Source organism: Trichosurus vulpecula, chromosome 6 (assembly GCF_011100635.1).
Source record: "Trichosurus vulpecula isolate mTriVul1 chromosome 6, mTriVul1.pri, whole genome shotgun sequence".
Classification (NCBI taxonomy): Eukaryota; Metazoa; Chordata; class Mammalia; order Diprotodontia; family Phalangeridae; genus Trichosurus; species Trichosurus vulpecula.
Window position 1 is genome coordinate 93,237,905 of NC_050578.1, and position 14,463 is coordinate 93,252,367.

The 14,463-nt window shown below is 37.9% G+C and overlaps 1 protein-coding gene across 1 annotated transcript in view; it reads right to left on the reverse strand.

The window, feature by feature from the left end:
* RXFP1 (relaxin family peptide receptor 1) overlaps positions 1-14,463 on the reverse strand; it is a 132,682-nt gene that overhangs the window by 54,187 nt on the left and 64,032 nt on the right. Inside the window, exons 3-5 of the mRNA XM_036763586.1 lie at positions 12,987-13,092; positions 5,211-5,282; positions 1,910-1,981 (exon numbers count right to left, since the gene is read on the reverse strand). Of these exons, the coding sequence (XP_036619481.1) occupies positions 1,910-1,981; positions 5,211-5,282; positions 12,987-13,092 (250 nt within the window). The remainder of the gene's footprint in view (positions 1-1,909; positions 1,982-5,210; positions 5,283-12,986; positions 13,093-14,463) is intronic.

Below are 14,463 nucleotides of genomic sequence, written 5' to 3' on the forward strand. Positions count from 1 at the left end.
CTAGCCATTCCTCAAGGCACTGTTCAAGATCCTATGATGTTTTCCCTAAGTATTCAGTCCAAATGGATGTCTCTTTTTTTCTGAATTTCTAGGACATATACAGTTCATAGTATACTTATCTACTACCTAGAATGCCCTCCCTCTACCAGGGGTGTGTCTTTGTGGATAGTGGGGATGATCACCATTACCAATGTGACCTATTTTTTCCTCTCCCTAAAACTAGGGGAGAAATGGCTTTATTCCCACCCTTGAATTCCAGGTAGATGATAGGATTCAGAAGTAACATCCCTTTCCCCAGTGTTTCCTAGGGCTCTTCTATATGCAAATAATATGGTAATCTTCAGGGGAGTCCTACTAACCAAGAAGCACTGGCATTACCACAAGACCCTATTCTCTATCTAGCTTCCATCCACATCCCTCTCATCTAACATTTATTTTTAAAATCACTTTTATGCTTTTAAATGAAGAAAAAAAATCTATTTTCCAGTCCCTTCTACTTGCTTCCCTATTGGAAAAAGAGAAAAAGAAAACCTTTATAAAAATATGTATAGTTGAAACAAATTCCTGCATTGTCTCCATCATATCTATATTTATCTATATATTTGCATGGCAAGCCTGTCACCTCCTTGTCAAGATGTAGGTAGCATTGATCAGAGTGCTTAGTCTTTCAAACATCCAACATTTATTTCATACAGACTATGTGTAAGTCACTATGGTAAGTGCTGGAGTGATCCAGAGATAAACAAATAAGTGGGGGTGATGAGATAGGAACATAGCTAAGTAAAAGCAACTTAGAACACGTTAGAACATTCTCCATAAGGATAATGCAATGTGATACGAAATCAGATGAGGAAGAAGTTACTTTTAGATGGGGGAAGCCATAGAAAGCTTCTTAGAAGAGGTGGCATTTAAAATGAGCCTCTTACCTCCTCCAGGATTGTTTTAGCTCCCTTCTCTGAACTCTCCTAGCACTGAACACGCAGTTAACCCTTAAGAGTTTTATGGAAACTGATCGTATTTATCTAGTGACTAAGGTTCTTGAAGATGCCTTTTACTGCTTCTGTATCTCAGACAACAAGGCACACAGAGCAAAACTCTTTAACAGTTAAACGTCAGTCAGAAAACATTTATTGGGTGCCTAGTATGTGCCAGACACTATGTAAAGCGCTGGGGATACAAAAAAGAGGCAAAGAACTGTCCCTGCCTCAAGAAGCTCACAATTTAATAGGGGAGAAAACAAGTAAACAAATATATAGAAACTTAACATTGTATCTATTAGTCATTCCCCAGCCCTTCTTACCCAATAGAATAGAAGCTCCTTGAGCTAGAAACTTTTTTTTTCTTCGAATCCCTGGTAGCTAATAGTATTTGGTGCATAGTAGGTAGTCAAAAATTATTGCATTGGATTGAGGTAGGAGAACAAAGTCTCTGTAACTAAAGAACACTTTCCAGAGGTGGTTGAGCTATGACACAGTGGGGATAAAGGGTGGGACGGGGTGGTGGTGAGATTGTATCTTTTTTCCCTTGTATATTTACATCCCTTGCTTACCTCCCCAACAACCTCCTGTGATTGCTAAAATCTTGGAGATGCTTCCTGGCTTCAGGCTAGCTCTATACCCACCCAAGCTTCTGCCTCATAAATTTCATATCCTTTCTGTTACACTGTAAACTCCTTGAAATTGACATTGCATTTGGTTTTCACCTTTGGATCCTCAGCCCACAGGGTTTGTAAATAGCAGGCACTTAATAAATATTTATTGCCTTTCACTGAATTAATTTAGAAACACTAACATTTGCACTAGAATAGTGTGAATAGACAAGAGAGGATAACTGAGACACATTATCCTAGTACTGTCGTGAGACCTCATCTTTCTGACCTGTATTTAAAGGCATCAAGACTGGTACTTACAGCTTAGTAAGGTTATGCAGTCCCCTAAAAGCATGCACAGATACAGATCTAATTTTATTATTTTGCAGGTACCTAGGAAGAAAACGGTAATAAAAACAGTGAAAAATAAAATAAGTGAATAAAGATGGGTATTAACATGATTTATAAGCATCCAGCATACTTTTAAAAATACTGGTAAACCTTAAAATAAGTTTATTTTAAAATTCCATGAGATAAACATGAATAAACGTATATAAAACTTAAAAATAGCTTTTAGAGTCTTTAGCAACAAAATGGAATAAACACATTAAATATTATGCTACAAGGCACTTTAGCTAAAAATCTCTTCAAAGGTAAATTTTAGATGCCCTCTTCCCTCCGTAATTTTTCATCTCAGAACAAGTTAACACAGTGTTTACTGTTCTTAGACCTCAGGCCAGCCTAAGTTTTGACAAGCAAGTTTTGTGGCTGGGATTCATCTTTTTTATGGCTAAAGCAGGAAAAATACCAAATTTATACACGTTAAAGCCTTGGCTTTTCACAATAGTTTCTAGATGACTCAGTTTTTTGTCTGACTGCTTGGACTAGGGCGAGTGTGTGTGTGTGTGTGTGTGTGTGTGTGTGTGTGTGTGTGGGTATAACAATGATTTGGCTAGCAGCAACTGTTGAGGTGTAAGACCCAACAAGACCAGCAACAAGAGCTGCCAGCACAGATTCTTTGATCTGCTTTACTAAGGAAAGCAACTTTAAGGGGTTAACAATCTCACTTTAATCCAACATGCAAATGTCATTCACTTAGTTCCGGAGGAAAAGCCAGCAACCTGACCTTCAAACCAAATACAAACAAATTACAAACATACATTATAAAAAGACTAAATATAAACCAACATCTGGGTTAGTAAATCTGGGAGGCAGTTACAACGGCTTGCCCAGAGTAATGTGCCACTCTTCCAGTGAGTGGGAGCCTCCAAACAAAACATCTGAGTTTCTTCAAAGCTGGGGGGTGGGGCAGCCCTTAACAATGGCTGCCCAGAGTCTCTGCATGAACACTCCTCCAGTGAGTGAGAGCCTCAGATAGAATGCTAACTTTTGAGTTTTTATACCCTGAGGTATAAATCAGCCTGGGACCTTAGCACCTAGTAAGACTTAATCAAAGGCACTTGATTACTTTAGCATTCTAAAGGAGAAAAACAGTAAAAAAAGTCCCACCTTAATTACCAATACAGAGGGTCACTATTCTCTTCTGTGCACCCTGGGATTGTACATAAATTCTTTTCACTTAAGAACTTCCAGTGTAGGAAATGACCCTTGTTTATACTTCAATATTTACTATACAGCCTTTGACTGTAATTAATACAGTGCGATACAGTATAGAATGAACTCAGAGTTTGAAGTCAGAGTATCTGTGTTAAAATCCTAGCTCTGGGTTTACCACCAGTGTGATATGGGGCAAATTGTTTAATTCCTCTGGGTCTCATTTCTTTATTTAAAAATGAAGGGGTTGGACCAGATGACCTTTAAGCTCCCTTAAGCTATGACCTCATGAAATACATACCATTAGATTAAGCCATTATTGATAGTCATTTCAAAAATAGTGAGCAGTGTGGACTAGTTGATAGAGAACTGGCCGGAGTTAACACATGATAGCTGAGTGATTCCAGGTAAGCCCAATGCCTCAAGAAGTTGTAGAACAGTTGCTCATCTTCATTGGAAAATGGAGTTTCCTCACCTTAGAGTGTCTTACACATATGAAATTACAGGTTTGGACAAAAAAAAAAGATCTAGTGCTGAACAAGACATTGTTAATTGTTTGCCAAATAACCACCTGTGGGCTAGTTGTTTTATTCTCATTAATAAGTGAGTCAGGCTGACCACTTAGTCCATTACTCTGTGTTTACTGTACAAAAGGCTAAATTTCTATGTGGCAAAACTCTGATTTGAATATTACTAGCTGCATTTAAAACTCTGGACATGAGGTGGCACTACAGACACAAAAATGTTTCCAATCAAGAAACTAGTGAGAAAAGTCTCATTGAAGTGATTCTATCAGGACTGATTGTAGTGTTGATCTCTTCTTGATGACAAAAACTTCAGCCTAAGTTATGAAATGTTGCTGCAATTAAAATTCTTATTTTTAAATGTAATGCTTTTGATTACCTATATTTCAAAAATCTTCTATTATGGAATTCTTTTTTATTTTTAAATTGCTCATGTACTATCAGTGACATTTTAAAGTTTTTAGTTTAATGGTGAGATACAGACATAGCTTTTCTAGATAAGCAATAGCTTTGGAGAATGAAAATGAAATGAGAAATCATTACATTTTCTCTAGATGGTTTGATAATCCATGACATAAACATTCAAACTAGTTTTTCAACTCCCTTCCTCCCTCTCCCTCTCTCTCTCTCTCCCTCTCTCTCTCTCTCTCTCTCTCTCTCTCTCTCTCTCTTTCTCTCTCTTTCTCTTCCCGCCTCTCTCTCTTTCCTCCGTACTCCCCACTCCCCCCTTCCTCTTTCATGGGTGTAAGGAGCTTCTAGTAAGGAAAATAATTCTAAAAAGATATAGATTGGTAACAGATAGAGCAGGTTGTGTGTGGACACTGAGAAGTTAGATGACTTGACTAAAGTCACATAGGGAGCATGTGTCTCAGGAAGGACAACCTAAATTTCTGGACTCCAAGCCTGACCCCTTCTATTCACCATACCACCATACTGCTAAATAACACCTGAAGATCGGTATTGCCACTGTCCTAGTTTGACTTTGAGATGAATAGATAGGGTCTTACTCTGTAAAGAAAATAAGATCCTGGAGCCAATGCTGAGCCAAAATAACATGAAACTGTTACTTTGAATTGACTAGTATATACCCTCAGAGGACAACTTAATTTACCTTGACAGGGAGAAGGATATACATTCAATACTGCTTTCTTTTCTAGCTTAATTGAAGAACACATTGATTATTGAGAATTCCCTTTTTGAGGGGTAGGTGGGTGGAGGAAGTGATGAAAGCATTGTAGGGATTGTGTTATGTATACAGCTCCAGTTTCTATGGGGTTATTCTGTCCAGTGAGAGTTTTCTAAATAGTTTCCAGAATGTCTTAGGAAATTGTTAACTGGCAGCAGCAAAAGCATTTACCCAAGAATTCCCTGCTCAAAACAGAGAGAGAAGGAGAGAGAGGGAAGGCTGTCCTTTTCTGGGATTTTATTGTATATTGATGTTCCCTGGGGAGGTGTAAAGGGAGATTCACATAACATGTGCAAAAATATAAAAAGGTAATCATCTCTGTTTCTGATCATTTCGTGGGATTCATATGTTTTCTTACAGCTTCTGAAGATCTTGGTACTTCTTGAAGCCATCACTGGGAAGTTTTCTTAGTAAGTTCCACTGTAGTGACCTGAAATTAGTGTGAATTTTAATGTTAAGGTGGTTTTATGATAGTGATGACATAAACAGTTGTATACTTTTTCACACATTTTGTGCCCTCCCAGGGGGCATAGTAGCTTGTACACATTGAATTCTCCCTAGTATTTCAAAATTTTTAAGTGGGTCCAATGTTTTATTTTTGAAATAGCTCTTATAGGCAAATGGATTAAAAAAAAAACAAACTTAATTTAAGGTCAAATCATATAGAATACAATATAACCGTCCTAACATTTTGTTAATATTAGGATTACATCCTAATATTTTGTATGCATTTAATTTTGCCATCTAATTAATACTTAGTTTTGTTTTTCATTTCCCCACCTGGATAACATCATTCGAGAAGAGATAGATCATTTCTGTAAGAGCTTTTTGGTTCACAAAGCACTTATTTTTTGGTAATAACACGATGAAGTATTAGACCATGGCTATGGATGGGTAGACTTTATTAAAAAGAAATGGAACAGGTAAAAGGAGTGGGGGTGGGGTAGTATTCTACATGAGGAAAGTATACTCATATGAGGAAATCCAGGAATAAGTCAGGGGTTGAGGTGGAGAAGTATGAGAAAGAGAATATTTGGCTGAAGTTCAAAGGAGGGAAAAATAGAAGTGATTTTGTCACAGACCACTTGGATAGAAAGAAAAAAATTGATGAAGAGATTGGGAAATAGATCACAAGACTGACAGTAGCTAGATAGAGTAGTGATGAAGGACTTCAATTATTCAGCCATCTGCTGGAGTTCTCTCTCTAGCAAAAGCAGAATAGGTAATATGTTTTTGATTTGCTATAGTGATAATTTCATCTTTGAAAAGTAGAAGAACAAATAAAAGGAAAACCTATTTTGCGTATGATTTTTGCTAACTAGGAGGAAGTGACTCTGGGGGTGAAAATGCTGAGAACCTTGGGGAAAAGTGATTACTCCATCCTAGAGTTTATGATAAGGACAGGAAAGAGAAATAGGTACAATCTGACATGGTCCCTTCAATTTGGGGAAGCAGATTTTAGTAATTTTACAGGAAAATAGTTAAGATTCTACAGAATAAATTATTTCAAGGGAAGGCACCCAGTAGGGATAGTTGATGCTCAAGAAAGAAATTTTAAACACATAGAATGAAACAATTCAAATAAGGAAAAAAAATAGGACTTGTCTAAAGAAATATATGTGGATGCACAGGGAACTCAACAATGAACCTAGATTTACAAAAGAAATGTACAGAAGACAGAAGCAAGACCAGGCAGCCAAGATGAATATAAGTGTAGAATGGTCCTATAAAAATTGTGTCAGTAAATGCTAATGCCCCAAATGAGCTGAGACTGGCGAAGAAAGGTAAGGACAAAAGAAAAGGCTTTTGTAGTTATTTTGGGAGAAACAAAATATGAATTAAGCAGCTTTGCCTTCTCTCTTTTGGAAGTTATCATCCTCAGGCAAATCTAACTTTTTTTTTTAAATCTTTGTTTGTTTTCTCTGCAAAGGAGAATGACTTTTACACTGTAAATGACAAAACAAAATGACTAACAAGGAATTGATACCCAAGATAAGTAAGGCAACAGTAAGTGAGCACTTCTTTGCCCTTGAATTCAAGTCACTAGGCCCAGATGAACTATATCCTTGGTTCCTGAAAGAACTGACAGCTGCGATTGTTGAACCACGGCAATGGTATTTAAGAGGTTATGGAAAATGAGAGAGGTACCACAATATTGGAGAAGAGCAAATGCTATTGTGTTCTGCAAAAAAAGCAAGAGAACAGAGTTTGCAAATTATAGGTGAATGAACTTGACTTCAATCCTGGAGAAAATTCCAGAAAGTATCATTAGGCTATCTAGAAAGGGAAAATTAGTGAATATTCAGTAAGGGAAGCAGTAATTACAAAGAATGATAGACCAACCCCATTTTCTTGTTTGACAGGACTACTAGTGTGTGTGTAATATAGATTTTATGATCATGTATAATTATACAGTTGGATGGCTGGACTCAAAGAATAGTTGTTCAGTGTTCATATGTCAGGAGGTCTCCACAGGGATCTGTACTTGGCCCTGTGATGTTTAATATTTTTATCAAAGACTAGGATAAAGATATAGAAGGCATGATACCAAGTTGGGAGGGATACCCAATACATTGGATGACAAAATCAGGATCCGGAGGGATCTTGATATGCTAGCATATTGGGCAATTCAACTCCATAAATACAAGATGGAGGAGGCATGGAGAAACAATTGTTCTGAAAAGGATCTGGGGGTTTTAGTGGACTATAGGTTCAACGTAAGTCAACATTGTGATGTGGTGCCAAAAAAGCTGATGTAAACTTGGGTTATATTAAGAGGGGCAAAAGTTCCAGGAATATGGAAATGGTAATATCACTGTACTTTGCCCTTGTCAGATTTTATCTGGAATAATGTGATTAGTTCTTCAGTTTAAGAAGCACACTGATAATCTGGATAGCATCCAGAGAAGGGTAGCCAGCATGGTGCAGGGCCTTGAGTATGAGGATCTGAAGGAATTGGGAATGTTTAGTCTGGAGAAGAGAAGACTCTGGGATGACATGATGGCTGTGTTCAAGTCCTTGAAAGGCTCTCATATGGAGGAGGGATTAGATTTATTCTGTTTGACTCCACTGGGTAGATCCAGGAATAGTGGATGGAAGTGTAGGCTGAATGTCGGGAAAAAAAAAATCCTAATAATTAGGGTTGTCTAAAAGTGGAACTCTTCAAGCAGAGGTTGTATGATCACTTATTGGGTGTGTTGTAGTTAGGGGTATGCTGGTAAATGTTTAACAACCAGCTCTCTTAAAAAAAACTGACCAACAAACCCATATGCAGAACATACTTTTAAGTTTAATCCGCTTTTTATTCATGACTTTCTTAAATTCTAGACCAGAGATGTCAAACCTATGCCCTGAAGGCTGCAATACCTGGCAACACTGAACCAGATCAAAATGTAATTGGGAGATATTTAACAAAATAAATAAAAATACAATGGAACACAGATAATGTTAATATGTGGTTTGCTAAGTCAATATGAAGGTATACAGGGATCTTTATATAAGTTTTAGTATCCCCTATTTCTATTTGAGTTTGATACCAACAAAACAATAAACCAATCCCTGATTTGTAGCATTTGATGATTTTTGAGGCATAAATGCTCCCACTGAAAATTTAAAAATTGTCTCTCAAGAGCCAGTATGAGTTGGCTTTAGCATACCCCTGGTTGCACTGGCTAATTCCTTTCTTTTATGCATTATACTAGATGGCCACTGAGTTCCCTTCCAACTCTCTAATTCTAGGATTCTTCGATGATTGCCTGGACTTCAAGACCTTTCATGATTTGGGACTACCAGGTCCTGCCAGTCTTGTTAGTTCTTACTCCTCTCCACGATTGGTCTACTCTCTATTTCCCCAACATACCCTTGCTTTACCCTCTCTTTGCTGTTTGCTTGTTTTATTCTCTATGCTGGGAATGTTAGATATTTTCCTTATTACCTATTCCTCTTTGCCTTCTGCTCCATCCTTAATAATTCTACTCCGGTAGATGTTATCTGGAATATAGTGTTCAGTTCTGGGAACCACATTTTAGGAAGGCTATCAACAAGCTGTAGCATATCCAGAGAAAGGTGACCAGGACTGGAGGGTGGGCTTGACATAATGTTTCACAATTATCATTTGTAGGAAAGAGGGATGTTCAAACTGAGAAAGAGAAGGCTTAGGAAGGATATAAGTGCTTTGAGTACAGTATTAGGCTAATTTTGTTTGGTCTCAAAGGGTGTGCCCTTGAACATTCAAAAAGGAAATATAACTCCAACAATGTTTCATACAAAATCAAATATTCCTTCAAGATTTGGCATTTGATTTTTTAAAAGTGAGATTTTTTAGTTTAAAAAATCCAAGTTATGTATGATGCCAGGAATACCCTATTCCCATTACTTTAAGTTCTCACATGAAAAGCTGTTGATTTTTCTTGGACTGGCCTGGAACTTCAAAGTCCCCTCACCAAAGATAGTTATAGCCCTTTTTGGTGTTTTCTTGGATTTACATAGCTTTGGCATGCCTCAAGTTGGTGCTGCCACCCTCCTTGGAATACTAGACTTTGAGATCATAATTTTGAATTGTGGTAAACCAGAGGAGCCCATGTATATATTGTGGAGTGTCCTGTGGGTTGTTTGGGTCAAGTCCTGATGTTTTAAAGAATATCTAGGGCTGACAGAAAGGTTTAATGGCCCTCACAAAGGTTTAATATTGGGCATTTGAGCAGTCATGTTTGTAAAAGATACCAGAATCTAGCTTTGGACAGACTTTGGGCCCAATTGAGGCCATACTCAGCTTCTTAGGATGTCAGCTCCTCTTGGAAGTAGTTGGTCCACGGATTTTTCCCCCCTAAGACTCTTTTCCCTTTTACTTTTTATGATAATTCTTTGATCCTGGGACTCTGGCTTGGGATACTGAGCCTCCTGGACTTCTCTGGTTTTTCTGCTGAACTATGAATTCAGCTCTATTGCACCTGAGATCTAATTATCAGTCTATTTTCCTTTGTTGTTGCAACTGCCTCCAGGTTTCCCTCTTTCCTCCTAGGACTCACTTGTCTCTTTCCCTTCTATGCTCTAACAACATTCTAGGGCATGAGTTCCTTTTGTAGGGTGTTTTTGGTAACAAGAGAAATGAGAACAGACACATTCAGAAATGATAGATCATGGAAAGAAGATTAGAAATGCATGTAAAAGAAACCTACCTGGTCCCAGACAAGGTGACCTTAAACTTTCTAAACTGTGAGCCCCCAAGAATAGAACATGGCTACTTTCCTCCAGGACCTCTTCTTGTGTGACTTCAGATGAAAAGGGTGTGTACTCCTTTCGGAATACTCTGCCTCTAAATTTAGTATTACACTATCTTGGCTTTCTGGACTGAACTCATTGGTCCATTTTTCTAATCCCAGGTTCACTTTCAATCAGGAAGCCTACTGTTGCATGGTGGCATTGTGCCCTGCTTGTCTTTTAAATCCTCTTAATTATCTTACTTCAGTTATCTTACTTCATTTTCACCCACTAAAACACAAACAAGGAAATACAAATGAATGAATGAAAATTCCATTTGCCTCAAAATCGGAATCTTTAGACCTGAGGCTTATCAACTCCTCTGTTCACAAATTACAATTCTGCTTTTTATATGGGTATCCTGAAACTATTGGGAATTCTATTAGAGTTATCAGAATCCCCAGGTCCAGCTCCTGTCACAGTCAAGGTTGGTAGGACTGATTAGGTAACTGACAGGCATATTTGGTTGTGTTATTCACCACTGAAAAAATGGTTGTCTAATAGGGTATCTTCAGATCAAATCTCACTAAGTCCTATTCTTCCACTAATATGCTGGCCAAGTAATTCATCTTTCTGTGACCCAACTTTCCCTTTCACTGGCTTACTGGGAGGCTTAACAAAGTTCCCCTCAAAAAGCATTTAGTTCTTCCGTGGGGTAAAGCAGATGATAACTACACAAAATATCCTAGCAGGATACTGCAGGTCTGCAATGCCATTCTGTGCTCTCAAGATATTGCAAAGGATAGAGATTACAAAGCATAATGCTTGTTTTATAGCATTATGTTGTACCAGCATCCTTTATTTTGGGTTTTTATAGCCAGTCAATACCCAAAACTCCTACTATGTGCCAGGCACTGTGCTAAATGCTAGGGATACAAATATAAAAAAACACAGTTTCTGCTCTTAAGGGACTTACAATTTAAGATAACATTAAAGGAAATTGAAAAGGAGGAAAAGGAGAAGGTATATAGTAACTTGCCTCATCAAACCTCTCATTATTAATAATGTTTTCTTTTAAATTTGAATGAAATCCACATAAATACTAAGGTTAAAATAATATGTAGTGCTCTTCCTTCCTTCCTTCCTTCCTTCCTTCCTTCCTTCCTTCCTTCCTTCCTTCCTTCCTTCCTTCCTCCCTCTTTCCTTACTTTTCTGTCTTTCTGTCTGTTTTACTCAGGGAGAAGAATATGAAGGAAGCTCAATTTTTCTTTCTGAGCTTGGGAAAGTGCCATCTAATAACCTTAGTGAGTTCAGAGAGAAAAGAACCTTCCTTAGATCCTAGGGCTATTATATTCCCTCATTTTTATTTTCCCAGGCCATCACCAGCTGTACAAACCGTTGGTGGCTTAGAAATATGTGATAGCTGATTCATAGAATAATATTTCTTATGAAAAGCACTCGGGGACTAGCTGGGAAGATGGCAGAATTGTTACTTGCATAGCCTTCCTCAGTTCCTCTCTGCCGTGTTCCAAGTTTTGTCCCTCCCCACCCCCCCACTCCATGTAAAGGCAATAACCTACTTTCTTATGCAAAGTAGAAATTAATTTCAACAGGCATTTATTGAAGCAGCATGGCATTGTGGATAGGGAACTAGACAGAATTAGCAAGAGCTGGGTTCAAATCCCACCTTAAACAGTAATTAGCTGTGTGACCATGGACAAGTCACTTAACTTATCTAGGCTTGTGTTTCCTAATCTATAAAATGAGAGGGTTGGACTTGATGGCCTCTAAGGTCCTTTCCCACTCTGAATATATTATCTTACGAGTGTCTGCTATATACATGGATTGATCTGTGCTTGTTGTCATCTGAGCCATGTATATTCAAAGACTGAATTTATATGACATGAAAACAGCTGGATTAAAAATGAAAGTTTCAGTAAATATTTGGACAACTTGTATCTCTGAAAGTACTTAGTTAAAAGAGGGAAAATACTCTTCAGTCTATCCCTCAATTTTCCTTTTTTTTTTTTAAAGAATACTGTAACAAGTTATTAGAGTCAAGCGAAACCAAATTTATGCATTGGCCAGGCATGGACATGTGAGCCTTTCTCACACACAAAATCCCCACATTAGTGTGTCCAAAAGATATATGTCTCATTTTGGACTGTGAATCCATCCCCTCTCAGTCAGAAGGTGTGCAGCAGGCTTCAGCATTGGTCCCTTGGAGTCATGGTTGGTCATGTGTTGATGAGAGTTCTTGAATCTTTTAAAGGTATCTGTCTTTTCGATGTTGTTTCAATTGTTCTCTTGGTTCTGCTTATGTCATTCTGCATCATTTCATAAGAGTCATCTCAAGTTTCTCTCAAAACGTCTCTTTCATAATTTCTTATGCTACAATATAATGCAGAAATTTGTTTTGCTTGACTGTGCAAGGGTTTTTGTTTTTATAAGGATTTTTGTTTGTGTTTCCCAGTGGGGGAAGGTGGGAGGAAGAGAAAATTGATTTTTGTTCATTGAATAAATACAATTTTTTAAAAAAGAAAGAAAATATAAGCCACCTGCTACACCTCTAGTCCAATAGCTCTTTGCTGAGAGGTAATTGCCACAGTTTTCCACCAGATGTTTAGCATTAGGTTGTCAGCACTTTCATCTTAAGCAGATGGAGCTTAGTCTGATTCAGCAGTGGGAGTAGATCAGCAAACCATCTTAGGTGTTGAGATATTAGATCCTTTTACTCTTTTTAGTGTTAACTTCAATAGGAAAATAATCAACTTATAATCACTCAGAGTACATTCCCTATTGACCAAGGGTCAGTGATATCATTTAAGTAATATTAAAGACAAGGTGTCATCATTAATTATGAAGCCCTAGTTGCCATGTAGTCTCTCTGGGTGCAATTAAAGGCTGACAGATGAGGACATTCTGCTCTACTTACATCATAGTCACATTTGAAGATACAGATGGGACAGCACGTAAGTTGGCTTCATCACAGTCAAGCTCTAGACCTCGGCATAGACATTTCACTGGCACAGAATCAACCACTGAATGAAGAGGAGGGGGAGAGGGATAGTAGAGGGTGAGGAATGAACAGGAAGATAGAAAGAGGAAGAGAGAAGCTAGGAGAAAATTACTTAGTACCACAGCATATCCTATGCTGAGGACAGTTAGGTAAGGCTTTAAATTAAGGTTCCCAAATTCACATTTGGTTTACTTTTCTCTGGATGCTAGATATTATTAAGAATAATTCACCCATCTATGAACTGAAATGATGTGGCTTAATGCAGCCTTGTAAATAAGTACATTAAATTACCAGCCCACATTTGTTTTAACCAACCTACCCTCCTTTACTCCCAGCAAAATGAATGAAATCAGCGTTCTTTAGAACTTGCTGTCCTTTGACCTAGGAAAGTAGCTATTTCCAAAGCTGGCTTGTTCCTCTGTGATGCACTTTGAGGTCCACATTAACGCTGAAGCTATTCAAGAAGAAAGTATTATGAGTAGCAGCATAGCCATTGCCTTTAATAGAATACTACATAGTTTTTATGAACTAGTGAGGAAAATAGAAGAAAATTCATTAAACAAATCACACCATAGCTTTGCTGCAGATTTTTTTAAGGAGAGTTCAGGAATTTTTCAGATAATTTGGTAATCTATCATCTGCACCACTTGAAGAAGTCATTTGCTTCTGGAGAATTTCTCTGACAAACTTTTTGAGCCAAAGAGTAGCCCCATGTGACTTTTCTAGGAGCAGAGAAATGCCTAATTCTCTATTGTAGAGGGCTTTTTTTGGTTCCCATACCTGTGGGTCATGTGTGGGGAAGGACGGGGAGGAGGAGAAAGCAGTGAAAAGAAGGGATTTCTGCCTTTAGTTTTGCTGGTTGGGGATAGATCAGAGGGGTTTTAAGTCTGGGAATAGATTTTAGGGGATCTATGAACTTGGATGGGAAAAATGTACCCTTATTTTCACTAACCTCTTATTGAAATCTACCATTTCCTTCAATTATTTAAAAACATTATGCTGAGAAGATATCCTTAAGTTTAACCAGACTCTATTCCTGGGAAAGAATGAAAGCCTTAGAAGAGCTTTTTCAACACTTTCTGAAGCTCTCTTTGAAGCTTGCAGGAAAAGCATGTACATGTCAGCTTCACAGAGAGAAGACAACTCAGAGGCCATTTAGACTATACTGCCTTCCCCCCTCCCCCTGCCATGAGGATACTAGGGCCCAGGGAGGCTAATTGACTTGCCCAATATCATACCTCATTCAAGGCAGTTTTTTGAATGTAGGTTCTCTGACTCTAGAATCAGTGCTTGTCCCGCTGTACCACAGAGCGTTAATAATTTTAATGATGTGATCGATGAGTCACACAGCTAAACATTCCAAATTAACAGGTTTGGTAGAATTTTCATTCCT